This window comes from Lithobates pipiens, unplaced genomic scaffold (genome assembly GCF_037356315.1).
Source record: "Lithobates pipiens isolate NorthernLeopardFrog02 unplaced genomic scaffold, aLitPip1_a1.2 Scaffold_16, whole genome shotgun sequence".
Taxonomy (NCBI): Eukaryota; Metazoa; Chordata; class Amphibia; order Anura; family Ranidae; genus Lithobates; species Lithobates pipiens.
The window spans coordinates 261,364,293-261,385,755 of record NW_027507748.1 but is presented as its reverse complement, the minus strand read 5'-3'; the positions used below and the strand labels follow the sequence as shown (position 1 = coordinate 261,385,755).

At 43.8% G+C, this 21,463-nt stretch overlaps 1 protein-coding gene across 1 annotated transcript in view; it reads right to left on the bottom strand.

Annotated features, from left to right (window-relative positions):
- SORT1 (sortilin 1) overlaps positions 1–21,463 on the bottom strand; it is a 234,401-nt gene that overhangs the window by 67,406 nt on the left and 145,532 nt on the right. The window contains exons 14-15 of the mRNA XM_077481349.1: positions 17,152–17,342; positions 3,024–3,213 (exon numbers count right to left, since the gene is read on the bottom strand). Of these exons, the coding sequence (XP_077337475.1) occupies positions 3,024–3,213; positions 17,152–17,342 (381 nt within the window). The remainder of the gene's footprint in view (positions 1–3,023; positions 3,214–17,151; positions 17,343–21,463) is intronic.

Below are 21,463 nucleotides of genomic sequence, written 5' to 3'. Positions count from 1 at the left end.
ATGGGGAACTCAGTCAAGTAATTGCCACGGTTTCTAATTTTCACTGACAGTCTACTGACTGGAATGGTACCAGCTGATTGGAGAAAAGCCAATGTAGCACCAATATTTAAAAAGGACCCAAAACACATCCCTGGGAATTACAGACCAGTTAGCCTAACATCAATAGTATGTAAACTCTTGGAGGGGATGATAAAGGACTATATAAAAGATTTTAGTAATGAGAATGGTATCATTAGCAGTAATCGGCATGGATTCATGAAGAATCGTTCTTGCCAAACCAATAAATTAACCTTCTATGAGGAGGTGAGTTGCCATCTAGATAAAAGGAAGGCCCGTAGACATGGTGTAGCTGGATTTTGCAAAATTTGACAGTTCCCCATAAAACGTTTACTGTACAAAATAAGGTCTGTTGGCACGGACCATAGGGTGAGTGCATGGATTGAAAACTGGTTACAAGGGCGAGTACAGAGGGTGGTGATAAATGGGGAGTACTCAGAATGGTCAGGGGTGGGTAGTGGGGTCCACCTGGGTTTTGTGCTGGGGACCAATCCCATTTAATTTGTTCATAAACGACCTGGAGGATGGGGTAAACAGTTCAATGTCTGCATTTGTGGGTGAAACTAAGCTAAGCAGGGCAATAGCGTCACCGCAGGATGTGGAAACCTTGCACAAAAGATCTGAACAAATTAATGGGGTGAGCAACTACATGGCAAATGAGGTTCAATGTAAAAAAATGTAAAATAGTGCATTTGGGTGGCAAAAATATGAATGCAATCTATACATTGCGGGGGGAGAACCTCTGGGGGAATCTAGGATAGAAAAAGGACCTTGGGATGATAGGCTCAGCAATGGCATGCAATGCCAAGCTACGGCTAATAAAGCAAACAGAATATTGGCATGCATTAAAAAGCTGATTAACTCCAGAGATAAAACGATAATTCTCCCACTCTACAAGACTCTGGCCCGGCCGCACCTATGTATGCTGTCCAGTTCTAGACACCAGTCCTCAGGATGTACTGGAAATGGAGCAAGTACAAAAAAGGGCAACAAAGCTAAGGGTCTGGAGGATATTAGTTATGAGAAAAAGGTTGCGAACACTGAACTTATTCTCTCTGGAGAAGAGACGCTTGAGAGGGGATACAATTTCAATATACAAACACCATATTATACAATAAGGATAAAACACTTTTGCAGAAGGGAGTTTAACCGCTTAAGGACCGCTTCATGCCGATGTACGTCAGCAGAATGGCACGGCTGGGCACAGGTACATTGCCCTTTAAGTGCCCAGCGCTCGCGACCCGGTCCTGAGGGCCGTGGCCATGGGACTTGATCGCCGCCGGTGTCCCGCGATCGGGTCACAGAGCTGAAGGACGAGGAGAGGCAAGTGTGCTTCCTACTGAGGCTGTCACTGATCGTCTGTTCCCTGTTATAGGGAAAGACGATCAGTGACATCAGATGCCAAGCCACGCCCCCCCACAGTTAAAAATACAAAAAAACAAAAAAAAATGCATACTTAACCCCTACACTGCCCCCTAGTGGTTAACTCCTTCACTGCCAGTGACATTTTTACAGCAAATCAGTGCATTTTTAATTGCACTGATTGCTGTATTAATGCCAATGCTCTCAAAAATGTGAGAAAATTGTCCGATGTGTCCGCCATAACGTCGCAGTCACAAAAAAAAAAAAAAAAAGAAAAAAAAAATCACCATTAGTAAAAAAAGAAAAAAAAGTTAATAAAAAAGCCATAAAACTATCCCCTATTTTGCGCAGAACAAACGCTTACTGCGATTTTTTTTTTACTAAAAATATGTAGAAGAATACCTATCAGCCTAAACTGAGGAAAACATTTTTTATATATTTTTGGGGGATTTTTTTCATAGCAAATTGTAAAAAAGAATGCTTTTTTTTCTTCAAAATTGTCGCTCTATTTGTGGGGGGAAAAAAAAGGATGTCAATTTTGTTGTTTCGGAGCCACGTCGCACGACCGCGCAATTGTCAGTTAAAGCGACGCAGTGCCGAATCGCAAAAAGGTGCTTGGTCCTTTAGCTGGAAAATGGTCCGGGGCTTAAGTGGTTAACAAGACTCATGGCCACTCATTAAAATTAGAAGAAAAAAGGTTTAACCTTAAACGACAGAGGGTTCTTTACTGTAAGAGCGGCAAGGATGTGGAATTCCCTTCCACAGGCGGTGGTCTCAGCGGGAGGCATTGATAGTTTCAAGGAACGATTAAATAAATAAGCACCTGAACGAACACAACATACAGGGATATACAATGTAATACGGACACATAATCACACACATAGGTTGGACTTGATAGACTTGTGTATTTTTTCAACCTCACGTACTACGCAACTAATGTGACCGGATTCGCTTCATGATGACATCGTAAGACTAAACATACGTCAAGGTGCATTCCGGTCACCTCACTTCCAGGTCCCGAACTTCCGGTTTTCTGTTTTTCGGTGATGGAACGCACACCAGCTCAAGGCTTTGGAGTGGCTTGCAATCTCTGCCCAAGTATCTGCAAGTATTCCTAGTGTTGGTAGTAGGCACTTCTTAATGTAAGCAGCCAGTTGGCTTTTAATATGCCATTTCTTAAATAAATGGTTTTACACAATGGCACTTTCTATGTCTTCTTTGTAATGGGTTTGTCCTTGTAGTTAAAGAGGTTATGTTCTTCCGGAGAGTAGGAATTCTTACCACATACATCGGGTGCAACTTGTAGTCTCCTTTCATGGTGAGGGTGGCAAGTTTTGGAAATTTACCATAGGAATTTATCACAGAACTTATGGACTTTTAAATTAATATATTCACTTAAGTTTATTATTGTATATGGAATGTAAACTTATTTTGCATGAGCAGAGCACTTTATTAAAAATTGATTGTATGATGTTTTAGTCTATTAACTAATACACTAGCGCCTCCTACCACTATTCAAAGATCCATTTTGTGACTTTCCACATCCTTAATGTGTGGAATGGATTTAAAATATGATGGTAGGAGATATGCAGGTACAACATTACCACATGTAGTCTTCCAGCGTACAAGTACAGGACACAGGGTTACTGTTGACCAAGTAATCTCGTCCATTCTGGCAAACTGAATATTTCCGTAGGCGAAGGTAACTTTCTTTGTATCCCAAAATGCAACCATTAGAGGGATCTCCTGGGTCAGTGGAATGTGCCAACCAACTGATGTAATCTTTATCTTCACCTGTTTGGATACAAAAAGTACAATGAAAACACATAACAGTAAAGACCTTTTAGAATCAAAATTGTCCTCAAGACTGTTATGATAAGAATGAGAGAAAAGCAAATCCAAAATTCTGAGCTGCCACCAGAACAGGAATAGGAAATCCTTCAACAGGGAAACTTAATCCTGCGACTGCTCTCTAAAGCCACATACAGACTATCAGTTTTTCCTTCAGATTTACCAAAACCATATAATAGGAGGTAAAACCTTAGGAGTTTCAATTTGTATGCAATCAGGCAGGCCCTTGCACAACATGGTTTTGGTAAACCTGAAGGAAAAACTCGGCAGAAAAACTGATAGTTTGTGTGTATGGGGCTTAAGAGACGCTGAAAAAAATATACTCTCACTTTGTTAGCGTCTGCAAGAAGTGAAGGGAGATCTCCCTGATGAGACCAATGAAAAAAAATATATAATTTTTTTGGCCACACACAAATATTTTTTATTAATTAGAACAATGAGCAGAAAGAATTTGACCTGCAAAAAAATAAAAAATAAAATAAAAAAATGCATTGATTCTTTTTTTGTAAAGGTGAACTTATCCTTTAAGTTCAAGGTGTTACAAAAAGCAATGTTAAGCACCATGATATTTGTTTTGGACTTATTACTATAGAAAAGCAAAACAAATATTTTCACCGCACAAAGCCAAGTCTTTCAGTGCTGTGGGTAAGAGGTAAGAGATTGACAGGAGCCTCAATGTCCCAATGATATAGTCAAAGACAAACCCATGCATCACCACCCATTACCTGTAATGACAAATCTGCCCTTCTATGGCTTTCCCGAGGCGTCTTTGTGCATATATATATATATAAAGATTGTATTTTTAAACAGATGAGGTACAATGAAATAGGAATTTTGACTTGCCAAAAAAAAAAAAAAAAAAAAAAAAACACAAAAAAAACCCCCTCATCTTGCACTGATACATGACTTATTCATATACCATTTGTTAAATGCTGCCATCTTCAGGTAATTGGAGACTGGCAGTCAACCATATAATTTCAGCCCTCTCTTTGAGGTTCCAGTCTATTAGTAAGCATTAAGGAGTGATCAAGACCAAGGGGAGGGACCCATGTTACAAAAAATATATATATTTTAATCTTGAAGTACAGGACTTTTATTCATAGACTATGGGACATATCCAAGCAAAAAAACTGGGGGTGGGCAACAACATAACATATAATTAACAACAGGCCCACAAGAAACAAAACAGTTTAAAAGAACCCAAACAAAATACTCGGTTTGACGCACCTTACTGTCATAGCTTGCATCAGCTGGCAGAACTTGAAAAAAAGTGTGAAGAGAGGCTCAGGTGGTGGCCTTGAAAATATGGGATACGGAAGCTTGATGCCGAAAAGCCCAGGAGACACCAACGCCACTGGTGAAATGGGTCTTTCAGGAAAGGGAGGAACCGTTTCTCTAAGGGCATAAGCCCTGGAAATTCACCTAGCAATGGTGGAGCAGGAAGTCCTCTACAGGGTCCACTAGACAGAACAAGAAAGAAAAAAAAAAAAAAAAAAAGGAAATTTTCTCTGCAGGGAAGGGCAAAGGAAATGGAGGACAATGTCCCCATTGAGACGGAAAGAGGGAACCATCTTAGGCAAAATGTAGATTTTGGGCTCAAGACCAACTTGTTCTTGTGCAAAACAAAAAAGGCTCTTTATAAGAGATGCCAATTCAAACACGCCTAACAGTCATGATGGGAAGACCAGAGGTTTCTGGAAGAGGACAAATAAGGCAGAAACATGTCCCTTGAGAGTACTGCAGGGCAGATGCTAGTCAAGACCAGTCTGAAGTGATAGATTATTTTCTAGGGTTAAAGCGAAGTTCACCCTTGGAAACCTGTTACACCGATATTTACATCTCATGCAGAATGGATGTTTTTAAAGCGGGCGTTTTTGGCGTCAGGCTTTTTTTTTTTTCCCCTGCAGCCTGTAAACTCCCCATCGTGTTATCCTATGTGTCCATGCACACATAGTCTGTTAGTGTTTTTTGGCAGGGGCGTTTTTGGCTGGAAAAAAAAAAAAACACACATAAAAACACAGAACTAGTGGTGCTATAATGCTAAATACTAAAACTGATAAAAGTAAAATTGCTGCTATTCTGCCGTTATCAGCGTTTTTGAGCCATAAGCTTTTGTGGAAGTATAGTTAAAAAAAAAAAAAAAAAAAAACAAACACACACACACACACGCTGAAAAATGCTACTGCCATTTTTTTTATGACATCTAGTGTGCATGAGACCTGAAGATGTAACATGTAGTAGGTTATTATGCACCTCCCTACCCCCCACCCCGTGCAAGCCAAACAATGGTTCTTCTCCATGCACCTGCTGTCAAATTTAAAAACAGAGCAGCCATCCACACAGCAACGTCAGTCATTTGCAGGAATCAGAATAAATGAACTACAAGTCCCGTCTCCACCGCAGCAGACAGCTTTTAGTTCACAATGAACTGCAAGGACGCAGGTGAGCGCTCTTCTAGTTCATTGACAGTTCCTACCGATTTCACGCAGAAAGCCCGTACAGAGGTATGGGTAGAAAGCTGTAGGCATTGTCTGCAGGAGACCGACATTGAACCGATGATCTGCTGATTGCAGGTGTAGTTTTGCAGGCTTTCGAGGAAAAAAAATAAATGAGGAAAGATGCACTTTTACCTGCAAAAACATGTTTATTTTTAAAGACAAACGTATCCTTTAAACCTTCAGTTGTGGTACCATGCATAGAAAGCCTACCATGTGAGATGGTAAATCTTGCAGGAGTTAGATTACCTTGCCCAAAGCAAGGTGGAATAACAGCCAAAGTTTCCTATATCCACAAATAGCCATGCCGCTCAAGCCAGTGATTGAGAAGCAGAACGAAAAAGAGGGCCTTAGCCCAGCAATTCTGGTCTATTTGTAAACGCCCAAGGTTTGTCTGCCAGATGTTTGAGAATATCCCTGAACCACATTTTTCTGGGCTGGTTTAGTGTGATGAGAATCAGTGTCTCTTTGCTCCTCTATCTTCCAGAGCATCTACTGAGCATCTAATGAGAAGGATTCCTGCTCTTGGCAATACATTTGCTCTGTTTGTTGAGCCTGGGAGGCCCAAATGTTCATATCTGGTTTTCTTCATCTTAGATATTTTAAAAGATTTCAGGGTGCAAAGATTATTCTCTCAGGTTTAAGCACGGATGTAAGAAGCCCGATTGATAAATCTCCAGGAATGTGGATGGGCGAAAAAGCTAGAATGTTTCTACCCAGAAAATTATTACACTTGTTTCAGTTAGGGCTGCTAAGGTTCTGATGCCCCCCTAGACGAGTTATGTAGGTCACTGTTGAGCTTTGTTTGGCTGGACAGAATCATTAAGTAATCCAAGGACTGATTCTGCTTGCTACACATTCCAGGATGTTGAACTGATTTATCTGGAGTGAAACTGAGCAAAAAGGTAACGATCTTAGAGAAGGCGACCATGAAGCCCAGGACCCTCATGCAGAAACCATTATTGTGAACTAAAAATTGAAAACATCCTTATTTAGGCAATCTTTTCCTGTGGGAGGAAAAATTCTAGCTTGGGTTGTGTCCAAGATTACACCGAGGTACTCCAGAACTAGAAAGAACATATTTTGGAATGTTTATTATCCAGCCAAAGGTTTGAAGGGAGTGAATGGTCCTTTGGACATTAGCAGACAAGGTTCTGGCTGAGGAGTCCATCAGCAGGAAGTCAGAAGTCGCCCAGATAACCTGTGGCATGAAATGCCTGGGTTCATATAAGAGCCAGGCATGGGACAAAGCAGATTTGTGAACACTAGGAGTGCAGAGAAGAGCCCAAATGGTAGTGCCACAAACTTGAAGGGCTGGTCTCCTACAGCAAAACACAGTGTTGGTGTGATGGGAAAATGGGAATATGGAGATAGGCATCTTAGGTCTGAGATGCAATAAATTCCCCCTTGTCTGAGAAAACTGAAAGATTAAATTTTATTCCATCCAGAATTTTGACACAAAAAAATAGGATTTTTAAAACAGATTACCTGTAGAAGCCTTTTCTTGAAGTACGTCATAGGACACAGAGCCTCAAGTATTTACTTAGTGGGTTATGGGCCTGTCTTCAGGTGTTGACAGTGGTATAACTAATACAGGAAGTTGACTCCCCTATATAACCCTTCCTCCTTCCAGGAGTACCTCAGTTTTTGTAGCCAAGCAATATACTTACAGCCCATAAAAAGAGGGGCTGGAGCTCCGTGTCCTATGATGTACTCCAAGAAAAGGATTTTACCGGTAAACCATTTAAAAAAAAAAATTCTACTTCATCGTACATCATAGGACACTGAGCCCCAAGTATTTACTTGAGAGGGAGACAACCCAGACCTGAAGCCTTATACTGCTGCCTGCAGCACACTGTGCTCAAAGGCAATATCCTTATTCCATCTTGCATCCACTTAATAAAATTTTGTGAATGTATGCACTGAAGACCAAGTCGCGGCCTTGCAGAACTGGGACATGGAGGCCTTTGTGACACACTGCCCAAGAAGCACCAACCACTCTGATAGATTGTGCCTTAACTTGAAAAGGGGGAGTCTTTCCTTTCAAATCATAAGTTTGAATTATAACTTGCCGAATCCACTTAGCGACAGTGGATTTCAATGCTGCCTGTCCTTTCTTAGGACCCTCCGGCAGAAAACATAAGACTTCAGTCTTACGAATCTGCTCTCACCACATCAAGACAATGTAGTGATTTTTCTTCCCTGAAACGTGGTTTTGAGAAAAACAATGGCAGGACAATATCTTCATTCAGATTAAAGCCTGAAACCACTTTTGGCAAAAGACATGGATGAGGGCATAACACCACTCTGTCCTCATGAATAATATGGCTCTTTACAAGAAAGAGCAGCCAATTCTGATACCCTCCTTACTGAGGATATAGCAACCAAAAATGCCAGCTTACTTGTAAAAAGGACTAAAGGAATATGCTGTATCGGTTCAAATGACTGTTTTTGTAACAGACAAAAACAAAATTCAAGTCCCAAGGGCTTAAGGGTGATTTCACTGGCGGGTTAATCCACATCTCTCCTTGCATGAAACGCTGGACTAATAGTACTCAGGGCCAACTTCAGCTCTACGCCTAATTGTAGAAAGGCAAGATTTCTGCCTATGATATATCTCCGAAGGTGCAAACCCTTGGATTCACACCAGGAAACATAAGCCTTTCAGACTAATAAATAGCTCTGGAAACTGTCTTCCGAACATTAATCAAAGTCGAGATAACTGACCTGGAAAGCCCAGTTTCTTCAGAATGTGGGTCTCAATAGCCAGGACGTTAAATTTAGCGTTCGTAAAGTAGGATGGGATATCCTTAGTGAGAGGGACCATGGGTCCTCCATTGCCATCTTCACAATTTCTGCGTACCATGACCTCCTGAGCCAGGCGGGTGCTACCAGTATTGTCGGCTTTCTTTCCAGCTTGATCCTGCAAAGAAGTCGAGGCAGCAATTGAATCGGAGGAAATGCATAGATCAGTGAAAACTGATCTCACGGGGTCACAAACGCATCTGTTCCGTATGTGAGTGGGTCCCTTGTCCGAGACACAAAGTTGACTAGCTTCATGTTGAATCTCGATGCTAGAAGGTCTACGTCCAGAGTCCCCCATCTTTGGCAACCAGTGAAAAATCTCGGGATGAAGAGACCTTTCCCCCAGGAATACCTGCTGGCGACTTAAGTGGTCCACCTGCCAATTCTCTACTCCCGGAATGAAAACTGCCGATAGGCATGGGACATTATTTTCTGCCCAAGTTAGAATCTGGTTCACCTCTCTGAGCTGAGAGACTTTTGGTGCCCTCTTGGTGATTGATATATGTCACAGCCCTGGCATTGTCGGGTTGGATCCTGACAGGACAATTCTTTAACTCTGAGTTTCAAGCTCTCAGAGCTAGATACACTGCCCGAATCTCTAGGATGTTGATGGACAAGGCTCTTCCAGGTCTTGACGACTGTTCCTGGACAGTCGTCTTCTCTAGTGCTGCTGCCCAGCCTGAAAGCCTGGCATCTGTCGTTACTACTTTCCAGATAATTGGTCTGAAGGACTTTGCCTTCAGCAAGTTCCGAGTTAGTAACCACCAACTGAGGCTTGGGGACATCCGCATTGGCAAATCCAAAGCTTGAATCATCTTGTTCCAAGCAGACAGGATACTGTTTTGAAACAGTCTTGAATGGAATTGAGCATAGGGAACTGCTTCGAATGAAGCTACCATCTTTCCTAACAACCTCATGCAAAGGCAAATTGAGGAATTTCTCTATGACCTGACCATCCGTACCAGCTCTTATATGGAGCTGATCTTTGCGGGAGGCAAGAACACCCTTTCCTGGGCTGTGGTGGTGGTGCCGTCTAGAGCCTGCAGTGCCGTCTGGTACTTTGTCCCCACTTATCAAAGCATACTGCCTGTAAGATCAGGCTGGGGAATCGTTAAAAACCAGCAAGCTAAGTGCATGAGGGCAAGTTTTATATATAAAAAAAAAAAAATTGGAAGTAGCCACCACACCTCTCCAAGAGGGGAGTTAGGGGGAGTGGAATCTTTGTCAGTAGTATGTATAGCTTTTGTAATAGTAGCCATCTATCATACATATGTTTTTATATGAAGCAAGAAACTCCAGATTGAGCTGGTGGCTAGTGGATATAATCCCATGCCTGTCAGGAACTGCTAAGGCTACGCTAGCTGCCAGAGTACTTAACCTGTGCTATGCTGCTTCTTGTAACTGCTATACCCCTTCTTTGATTCCTCAAAGAGGGAAGAGGGACACCATTTGTTCACCAAGAACCCACCTCTTTTGGCTGCTGGGACCACACGTGGCTGTAATAGCCAGACACAGATGCTGAAAGCACAGTATTAAGGTATGTGCAACTTACTCCCTCTAGAGGAGACATTTTAAAAGGCATAAAGTTTTAAATATATGGAAGGAAAGGCATAGGCACCTTTTACAGTTCCTAGCCTCTTCCCTTACCTTTTCCTCGCTGCAGGTTACTGCTGATTTCCAGACATCCAAAACATCATCCATCACAGCAGGCAGCGTAGTTAAACCTTCAAAGACTGGGTCCCTTTTAATAGGGGTTCCACTCACTCCCTTGACCTGTAGGGCACCCCTCAGGAACAGCTTTAGGTAATGTAGCAAGACCAAAAAAAGAGTCCTGGTTCCTAGGGTCCAGCTCTCAAAGAGAAGCATTACAGGAAAAACCTCGTTCTTGAATCGAGGTCCAGGTACCAGCCTATGGCCTCAGTGGCGAGGATGGATCTGGTTGTGGAGGTTTTTTTTAAATCCAGCATGGACCCCTCAGAGCACATCTTCACTAGTGACCAACACCTTTAGACACTGGCGAGGTACTCTTGGAAGGAGGAGGGGTTATATAGGAAAGTCAACTTCCTGTATTGGTTATACCAGTGTCAACACCTGAAGGTAGGCCCATAACCCACTAAGTAAATACTTGAGGCTCTGTGTCCTATGATGTATGATAAAGAAAATCGGTTTGGAGATTTTAAACCCAGAATTGGGCACATGCCCCCGTTTGGTTTTTGGTATTGTAATTCGGTTTGAATAGAAGCCTTAAAACCATTTTTCTCCATTAAGGAATTGGTACAACCATGCCCTGTGCCTGAAGTTGGTGCAAGTTGGGCAATAAACCTGTCTACCTTTGGTCTAAAGCTGGCATATGGGAAGGTAAAAAGGGAGTGGACAGAGAATTTTTTTTCGTACCCCTTTGACAGATTGGATTCAGGTCCAGAATGCCTTAGATCTAGAGTGTGACCGTCTCTTAACTGAATCAGTTCACACAGTTCTGGGGCAGCTGCGGTCCGCATTTAAAGAGGTTCCTGTGCATCTTTGGTTTTCCGTTTCAGGTGCAAGTTCAGGCAAAAAATTCTGACCTGATTTCGGTGAACAGGGACGAACTGGACACCATGCTGCAAACTGCGGCCGCAGCATATGTGAACCCAGCCTTACTGTTGACTGGCTCACTATCTCTGTTTGAAGTTAATTCTGAGCTACCCTTTCAACAAAAAAACTCTAAAATTTATTTTAAACTTTCCTCCAGTTGTTTTGAGGTCGTGTCACCTTCTCCATGTCATATCTCAAATGCTTGTATATTTTTTTTTCACATTCCCATCCTGGCTTTTTTCTAGGGCCCTACAGTACAAAGCACTGGCACATTTTTGAAACAGGGAGACATTCGCTCCTGTGATCATGGACGCAAGGGTCTAAAAAGGTTGGCTTGTCCCAGAAACTAATCAGGATAGGAACATCAACAAATATAGGATTATTTGAGACAGGCATACTTTTTGTCTAGAATTCTTCCTGTGCCTAGAGTCTTACACTCAAGCCGTTTAGCCGCCCTTTGAGATCTATGGCAATGTTGGCAAACAGCTATTCTTCATAGATTTGGGGTAAGACTGGTGATGTCACTACTGTGCTGATCACTTCTCCTTGGAGACTTCTCCTTGGCTGCCACCACAAAGACAAAGCGTGATAATTTCGTAATGGGGAAAAGATCAGCTGCTTGGGGACCACAGGTAATACTGCAAATATCACTTTGCCATCCGCATGCTGAGAAAAAAAGTCATTTTCTTCCTAAAGCGGGAGAGCTGCAGCTAGCTTGTAGTTCCCAGTAAACTGCAAGGGTGCTGGTGATCATTCTTGTAGTTCATTGGACATCTCCTACAGCAATTGCGTACAGACATATGGGCAGAAAGTTCTATCATAGGTCTGTAGGAGCCTGACATTGCACCCAAGATCCACTGATCGTGGGTATAATGCTCTGCAGCCTCCTGAGAAGAAAAAAAAAAAAAAAAGACCAGTTACACTTACCGGTAACTGTTTCTGGGAAGTCTTCCAGGACAGCACCCTGAGAGATGACTGGTCCACCTGACAGGAAACACAATCAAAGAGGTTAAAAGGCCCCTCCCCTCCCCGTGCTCCTCAGTTGTGACAAAGTATTGACCCACACCAGTGCACGAGAGTGAAGAAACCAACACCCCCACACTCTATACCTTAAATTATACCTAAAGAGAATGGGTGGGAAGTAGGCCTGTCGTCCTGGAAGACTTCCCAGAAACACAGTTACCGGTAAGTGTAACTGGTCATTTTCTCAAGTCGTCTTCCAGGACGGCACCCTGAGAGGAGCAAGTAGCTCAGGCCTACCTTAGGGCAGGACAACCGCTTGCAGGACCTTCCTGCCAAACACCAGATCCTGAGGGGACAGTAACTCCACCCTGTAATGCCTCAGGAAGGTGTTCTGGCTTGTCCATGTAGCGGCTCTACATATCTGCTCCACCGAAGCTCCGGCCCTTTCTGCCCAAGAGGTTGCCAGAGATCACGTGGAATGAGCTTTCAGGTCCTTGAGCACTGCATTACCTGACTGCTCATAGGCTAAAGCAATGGCATTCTTAATCCATCTAGCTATGGATGCTTTAGAGGCTTGTTGGCCCTTCTTTTGGCCAGAAAAATTAACTAAAAGATGGCTGGACCTTCGAAACTCCTTAACTTTTTCTTAGTAGGATAACAAACAACGTCTGACGTCCAGACAGTGAAAATAAACTTCCCTCTCATTTTGGGGATTATTACAAAAGGAAGGTAGCACTACTTGTGGAGTCCTATGGAACCTGGATGCTACCTTAGGGAGGTACAGGGGGTCCTGCCTAAGTATAACCCTGTCCTCGAATAAACGGAAGTATGGTTCCTTGACTGAAAAGGCCTTAATATCGCCTCCTCTCCTGGCTGATGTAACAGCAAGCAGAAAGGCTAACTTAAAGGTGAGGATACTGAGGGGGATCTGGTCTATTGGTTCAAAGGGGGACCTTGTAACCCCTCTAACACCAAGGTAAGATCCCCTGGTGGGAACCTAGACACCTGGACAGGGGACAACCTATCTGACCAAAAGGAACCTCCTGATCAGAGGGTCTAGTGCCAAGAGCCTCTCCAAAAAACAGGATAAGGCTGCGACCTGTGCCTCAAGTTTCTTGGTTGCCAACCCTTGCTCTGCTCCATCCTGGAGAAACTCCAGAATGGCCGGGATCTCTTGCTGTGAAGTTCCTCTCACCCGACACCAGCGAGAAAAAATCCCCCAGGTCTTAGCGTAAATACGCCTTGTGACCGGCTTTCTACCAAGGAGGAGAGTATCCACTACTCTGTCCGACAGACCCTTCTCCCGCAGGTTCTGCCTTTCAAGAGCCAGGCCATCAGCCTGAAGAAGCTGGGGTCTGGATGGCAAACTGGAACCTGAAGGAGAAGGTCGCACCGAACAGGAAGGTGTAGAGGCGGGGCTATGGACCAACCCTGCAGGGTTTGAAACCAAGCTCTCTTGGGCCACCAAGGGGCTATCAGAATCAGGGCGCCTTCCGAGACCCCCTTGAAGCCTCTGAGGGAGAAGCCACCAGCGAAGAGAATATTTTACCTTGATCGGAATGGCTACTTCTACATCTAGAGAAACTCTTTTCCTGTCCCAAGAGGAAAGGAGGAAGTGCTGGAGGGTCCTGCAGTGCAGCTGTGCCCAAGGAACTGCTGGGATAGCTGCCGTCATCAGGCCCAGCACCCTCATAATCCCTCTGTATGGAGATGTCTGCCTCCAACAGAAAAAGGACCGCTGAAATTATACCCTCTACCTTGCACTGGGGTAGAACTAACTTCTGTTGAGCGGAATCCACCAGGAATCCCAGATACATTTTCGTATGGTCCGGAATCAGTGAGGATTTTTCCTTGCTGATGATCCATCCCAGGGATTCTAAGGTCACCACTACCCTGGCTAGATCCAAAAGGAGCTGATCCCGATTCTGATTGCAAATCAGAATGTCATCTAAATAGGGAATCAGTGCTACTTCCTGGAGATGCAGGAAGGCCACTACTTCTGCCAGGATCTTCGTAAAAACCCTTGGACTGTATGCCAGCCTGAAGGGGAGGGCCACAAACTGCCAATGCTGAACTCCCTCTGGAGAGGCAATTGCAAATCTTAGGAAGACCTGATGGTTCTGAAATATAGGGACGTGAAGGTAGGTGTCCTTTAAATCCAAGGTTACCATGAACACGTCCCTGAGGAGGTGTCAGAGAATAAACACTCTCCATGCGGAACTTCTTGTACTGCAGGAAGACATTGAGGTGCCTTAGATTTAGGATCAGGCAATATCTTCCTGAGGGCTTTGGTATCACAAATATGTGGGAGTAGAACCTCCGACCCTGCTGGCCCTCTGGAACAGGTACTATGACCTCCTGCCTGGCCAGTTCTTCTATATTCTGTAGGATTCCTGCTGCCTTGCCGGGATACCTGGGAAGGTGGGTCAAGAGAAATTTGGTGGGAGGAGGGGAAAGAAATTCTAATCTGTAACCCTCTTTTATGATCTGTAGAATATGGAGGCTCTGAGTGACCCTTTTCCACTGAGGGACAAAGTGGGAAAGTCTTCCCTCCACTGGAATGTCATTTGGGGGTCTTGTCGCCCGAACTTCTGGCTGGAAAAGAGAATGCCCGACTTCTGCTTGTCCTTCCCAGCCCCCTAACGTCTATTAGTGGAGACCTTTTTCTCTGAGAAGCGGTTCTTTGCCTGGGGGCCACGAAAAAACCTCTTCCTATCCCTCCTCGGTTCAGTACTTTGGGTTGTCTGCCCGCTGTCTAGACCCCCTAGAGGAAGCGGAGCACTCCTGGGAGGAGGCGTCCTTGCTGGTGTGAGCCTCTGAATCTCTAGACTTAAGGGAGGACTGAAAGGCTTTCAAAGTGGACAACATCTCAGTTTGTACTGTGAGAAACTTCTCCATTATCTGAGAGGTTTCCTTCCCTGTCAGCTTCTGTATACATTTAAAGCAGAAGGGTTTAGGATGATCTGGGGGTAATCTAGCATTACAGTTTCCACAATGCTTAGAGCGAGTAGAAGATTTCACGGGACGGCTGGCAACCCCAAGAGCAGTGGCATCGTCCCCTGAAACAAAAACATACAGGCATTACAATACAGCACTGTACCACCCAGAGGAGAAGAGTTGGGGTACCCTCCCCCATCTAAACCTCCGGCAGCCGGTCAGACTCACCCCGTGGTCTCCTCCATGGCCATGGACCCTGCGGGGGTCTCCTCACGTTCCAATGCCGCTGATGCCAGTGAGCTTCTTCGGACAGCTAACACAGGCTAACGACAGCTGGTCTGTGGGAGAAGTGGGCGCCTGCTCCTCCTGGATTTATGTCCCTGATTTGTCAAATCGGCTGTGAGGCTGAGGCTGTGGTTACCTCCATGCCGATACTGCCACCATTTTGCTGTAGACAGGAAATGACCCGAACTCTGAGCTCACTTCCTGTTCTGTGGAGGAAGTGATGTCATTCCTCCACCAAGCTCCAGGAAGATGGTACTGAGCCTCCCCAGAAAGCTGAGCACCTCTGCTGCAAAGGGGAGATTACTGCCTCCAGCTGCACCAAGGACCCTCTGGATTGCTAGACCTGGAGTCTTCAGAGAGATGCCTTGAGTCAAAAAGGGACACCAGGCTCCTTTTATGCACGCCCACTGCACAGGTAAGGAGAGGAGAGGAAAATTGGCCCCTGAAGTTCTGGGTACACCACTGTACCCAGGGTCCTTCAGCGCTCAGGGGGGCTCTTCCAGGTTCTGCTCCCCCCCTTAGGAAAATATAGAGGAACCCCCCAGGAAGGATGAGAACATCCTGCCGGACCCAGAGGCTTCCCAGGCATTTGGTCCGGCTCACAGGGGGAGACCACCAGCCCCAGGCTTCGGGTCTAGGAAAAAATAACAAACGGTTTCGCTGTGGGGAAACCAAATCAAAACCGAGGAGCACGGGGACTTTTAACCTCTTTGATTGATTGCGTTTCCTGTCAGGTGGACCAGTCATCTCTCAGGGTGCCGTCCTGGAAGACGACTTGAGAATATATATATATTTTTTTATTTTTTTATTAATTTGCCTAGGATACATATGAGCATGTGCTAAATGTGTAGATATTTTTCAGGATGAATTGAGGTCTTTGGCTTTTGCCAAAGCTATAACAGCAACTACTGCAAATAAGTTGATTAGTTCAGGTAGTTGGCGACCTTTAGACCATATAATCTGAAATATTCAAATGCCACAGTCAAATCTGCCATGGACACAAGCAGGCTACTTGTTATCTATAAGACATACCCCTAGGCACCTTCATCAACTTACACTTCGTGAAAAAGTTTGGCAGACCCTCCATGTTTAAGACTATTTTTCCACAAACATTTTATACTACTCTTTCGGACTATGTTGAGCAGTTCCATAAACAACTCAATTTGTATAGGCAAGAGTTTCCTTCTTTATCAGTACCTGAGAACACTGTGGACCTATTTACATCAACCAAGAGATTGGGCGACAATATAGAGATTTGTGAGGGAAAGTATTAAGCCCAGATTCGATTGCCACATTCCAACACTTTACTGATCACCTCTACATCAGCAAAAGTGGAACCCAAATAGATGTGCCTCAAAACTGTAAAGAGGTGACTGCACCTGAAGAGGCCCAGATGCGCATATATTGCCTCTAGGAACACCTTGGGAGAAGATCTGGCAAGGTAATGGTAAGAATAAATTCCCCCAGCCTGTTATCCAACAATCTCAGTCTTGGTTTTGACAACAAAGGTTGGGCTATTCTGGTTGAAATGGGGGAATTTGCATAACCAATAAAGCAGAGCTACTTTTAGCACTATACAAAATATTGCCTACGCTTTGCTGTGAGCAGGCCTAATGTTCATGAGTACCATCAGCGCTATAAAATGGTGATAAACATTTTTAAAATGTAAACCTTTTTGAAAAGGTAAAGATTCAGGAGTATAAAAAAAAATATAACAGAAAGGAATCTGAACCAAAAGCTCAGATTTGGATGCTGGATCATAATAATTTTCATGAACGGCTGAGCTATAAGAAAACTGTAGTAAACATACTTTGATACTTACAAGTCTTATTTAGTATGGAAGCAAAGTCAATAGTGTAGGAATTCCAAACTCTTCGAAAAATTCCTGGTTCATAGCCCCACACTGTGACATTCAGTGAACGAGCCCCTGGCTCCGAAGCCAGACCAGTGAATATTACAGGTTGAGTGGTAAAATTATAGGAGAGCCAACACTGCCCTTCATCAGTTGAGAACCTGTAAGAGGAAATGGACAGATGTATGACAAGTCACACAAATATCAGAAATACTTGTAAAATGCTGCTATACAAAAAAAAAAAAAAAAAAAAAAAGTTGCATGCTGATGATTTTGACTATGCACTCTGGTAACGCAGAAGCAGTATATGGTTTCCTATATAACACTACAGATATGAAATCCCCCATTAAAGAAATGAATACAAAATCTTAGACTATAGCAGGAACATGAAGGTAAACAGTCTTCATTTAAACATGGGTTTCCTCTGCCTATATACATAGTGAATGAGTTGTAACAAAAAGTACACATATTCATTATGCCTAAAATTATACTCCAATACCTGCTTAATGTAACTCTCCTTTTTAAAGTATGATAATAAAATAGCTTCAAAAGTGTTCAGCAACATGCATCAAGCGAATTATTGAAAAAAAAAAAAAAGGAAGGAAGGATGCACACAAGACTGCCTCCCAATTTTTAAGTGTATGCAACAGATTTGAATGCATCTGTGGCCTCAATTCACTAAGACAAAAATACCTCACTATAAATAGTGGCAGAATAGCACATGTTTCATAGTTTCATAGTTAGTAAGGTTGAATAAAGACACCAGTCCATCCAGTACAACCTGAGTGAGTGTCTACCCCTATCCCTGTACATTGCACACCCACATTGGTCCCTACCCTCAAGGAGCCCACAATCTAAGGTCCCCAATCATATGCTAAGGCCAATTTTGGACAGAAGCCAATTAACCACTTTCAGACCGGACCAATTTGCTGGTCAAAGACCAGACCACTTTTTGCAATTCGGCACTGCGTCGCTTTAACTGACAATTGCGCGGTCGTGCGACGTGGCTCCCAAACAAAATAAACGTCCTTTTTTTCCCACAAATAGAGCTTTCTTTTGGTGGTATTTGATCACCCCTGCGGTTTTTATTTTTTGCGCTATAAACAAAAATAGAGCGATAATTTTGAAAAAAAACGCATTATTTTTTACTTTTTCTAATAATAAATATCCCCCAAAAATATATAAAAAAACATTTTTTTCCCTCAGTTTAGGCCGATACGTATTCTTCTACATATTTTTGGTAAAAAAAAAAAAAATCGCAATAAGTGATTATTGATTGGTTTGCGCAAAAGTTATAGCGTTTACAAAATAGGGATAGTTTTATAGCATTTTTATTAATAATTTTTTATTATTTTTTTTTTTACTAGTAATGGCGGCGATCTGCGATTTTTATTGTGACTGCGACATTGTGGGGGACCCATCGGACATTTTTGACACATTTTTGGGACCATTGTCATTTATACAGTCGCCAATATGCCTGCCCGTGCCATTCTGTCGACGTACATCGTCGTGCGCTGGTCGGGAAGTGGTTAACCTACCTGCATGTCTTTGGAGTGTAGGAGGAAACCCACGCAGGCACAGGGAGAACATGCAAACTCCAGGCAGGTAGTGTCGTGGTTGGTATTTGAACCAGCGACCCTTTTTACTGCTAGGTGAGTGCTAACCACTACACCACTGTGCCGCCAGTGACATTTTCCATTTTTTTTTTTACATTCCCCCTGTACTATCTCCTGCAACCAGTGGGAGTTCAGGTGCCACACAAATGGATCTGAGCCTTGAAGATGGAGATCCACCACCAAGGGGTGCATGATCCAACACACCCCTAGGTAAATAGGATATGTCAAAGACTACTGGGAGAAAATCTCCTGTACAAAATGCCAGATGTATGCGAGACATGGTGTGGAAAGAATCCAAACGGCAAGAATATTGACACATATCCAGGTGTTTCCACCTCTATATCTCAGAAAGTCCATGAACCTGGGCCCAGTCAGTAAAGTATGTGAAGGATCTGCCCCCATAGGTGGTCCACGGCCGAGCTTATTACAGCGTTAAAATTCCCCCACATACAGCAATGGGACTGGGGGCCTAGATAATAGTATAAGTGACAGTTTTACGGCTACATCTGTGGAAAATGGTAAATATATACAGTCACCAGGGCGAGTGTCACAGAAGCAATTTGTATTATAAAGTATGACAAACCTGCCTTCTGGGTCTGTTTTAATCTGCAAAACCTCCGCATGGAGAGATTTGGCCAACAAAACAGAGACCCCTCTAGAGTAAACTGTGCGAGTAGCATGATAGGATTGCGCTAACCATGGTTGCTTGAGGGACCTTATTTTAGAGTCAACCAGGTGTTTCCTGGAGACAAATAATTTGTGGGCAATATTTTTTCAGGGCCGATAATACTAGGGATAGCTTCTGAGGAGAGTTCAACCCTCCAGTATTCCAGGAAAATGATCTTTAACGACCTGGCCATGGCAAGTAAAATAGTACACAACTCTGGGGGTAGATAGAGACATAACATTGCCCGCCATGTCTCACAGGATATATAAGAGCATAGTCATAATAGCAAGTGTAAGGCACTATTCACACCAATTGGTATGGGGGTAGTGTAGAATCCGGCATGTAATCCACAAATGTAAAAAGGAACCATAGCCATTCCAGGTGCAGGATGAGGGTCTGCAGTAAAAGCAAATATTCGCAAATACTCGCCAAGTCCTTCGGTCCTTATGCAAGTCAGTAGGCTTAACAAGCAGGATCAAGCGTAGGTGGGAATCCATAGGAGCTGGTTGGGTACAACAGGATAGGAGTCCCGTATTCTGCAAAAGGAGGAAGTAGTAGGAACCACCTGGAGCAGCTCAGGCAGAGTAGAGAGATGCAAGTAGGTAGGGTACCCAGGCATCCACAGAAAGACATAGGAACGGTGAGATAGGAGTGGGGTTACAAGGTGCTTTGACCCCTATCTGACATTCCTGCGTCTGGGCAGGATTCCATAATGATCGTTGAACCACGCCATGGCATCCTTGGGGTTGGTATAGAAGCGAGCTTTGCCATCATAGATAACACAACTTAGCATGGAACAACATGGTGTTTGGCAGGCCTTCAGTACGCAGTCGGGCTTTCACAGCTGCAAAGGAGATGTGCTGGTGTCGAACATCAGCCGAGAGGTCAGGATACACTGAAAAGGTATTACCATTGTATTTGAGAGGCCCTTTCTCCCTTGTTAGGTGCAGAATGGCAACTTTATCTTGAAAGTTAAAGTGGCAGTAAACTCCCCTATCGTTTTCAGCCAAGGAAACTGCCATCTTTGCCTCCGTTTAATCTTCAACTGCTATGGTGCTGCACATGTGATTCATTATGACACCAGCCATTGGATGGTTTGACAGTTTGGCTGAGAGCACAGCCAATGTGCAGTTAAAAAAAAAAAAAAAAAAAAGGCATGTCAGGAATGTTAACTGCTTAAATCCATGGGTTTACTTCCACTTTAAGGATCCATGCAATTAGGGAATGCAAGGGGCCCCGACAGGAGGTGAACGTGACGGGGTGCCGTGTGCATGTTCAATAACAGTACCAAAAATGTCCCACAGCCAGGAATATAGAAATTTCTCAGGGTGAGAGCACTCCGCGCGTTCAGGAAAACCCATGAAGTGGAGGTTATTCCTGCGTGAGCAATTATCCAGGTCATCAAGTTTGACACGGATAGCCGCCATTTCTCTTGTAGTATCCCTCATAGTTAGACAGGGGGTGCACAACATCTTCCAATGAACCCATGCGTTCCTCAGTGACCCCTGTTCTATCACTCAGATTATGGACATCTTGTTTCAGCAATGAAAAGTCCATGCGGATAGATGCAATCTGTGTGGAGAGAGAGGCTTTGCAATCCTGCATAGCCAGAAGAATGTTAGCCAGTGTGGGTTTATCAGGGGGATGTTCTGGGGCTTGGGTGCTTGCACTGCTTTGTGGGGAGTCCTGGGGCAGCAGGGAGTCTGGCTGTGTGGTAAACTGAGAAGGGATCAAATCACTCAGCCGACCAGCAGAGTTCCTGAGGGAGGATGGCTAGCTCGTGTGATGCAGCTCTGCTTTGTCCCAGTGCCATCTTGCCGTTTAAAACAAGAGAGTTATTCTGCCGCGGGGCCCGTATTACACCATGCTGGCAATCTTGAAATGTGCCCACAGCCGTGGGGGCGATTTTGATGCCTCGTGGAAAAAAAGTTTTGAAAGGATTTGGCTTTGTCTCATTTTTTTTTTACATCATAGAAACCTGCCATTTTAACAGGGGTGT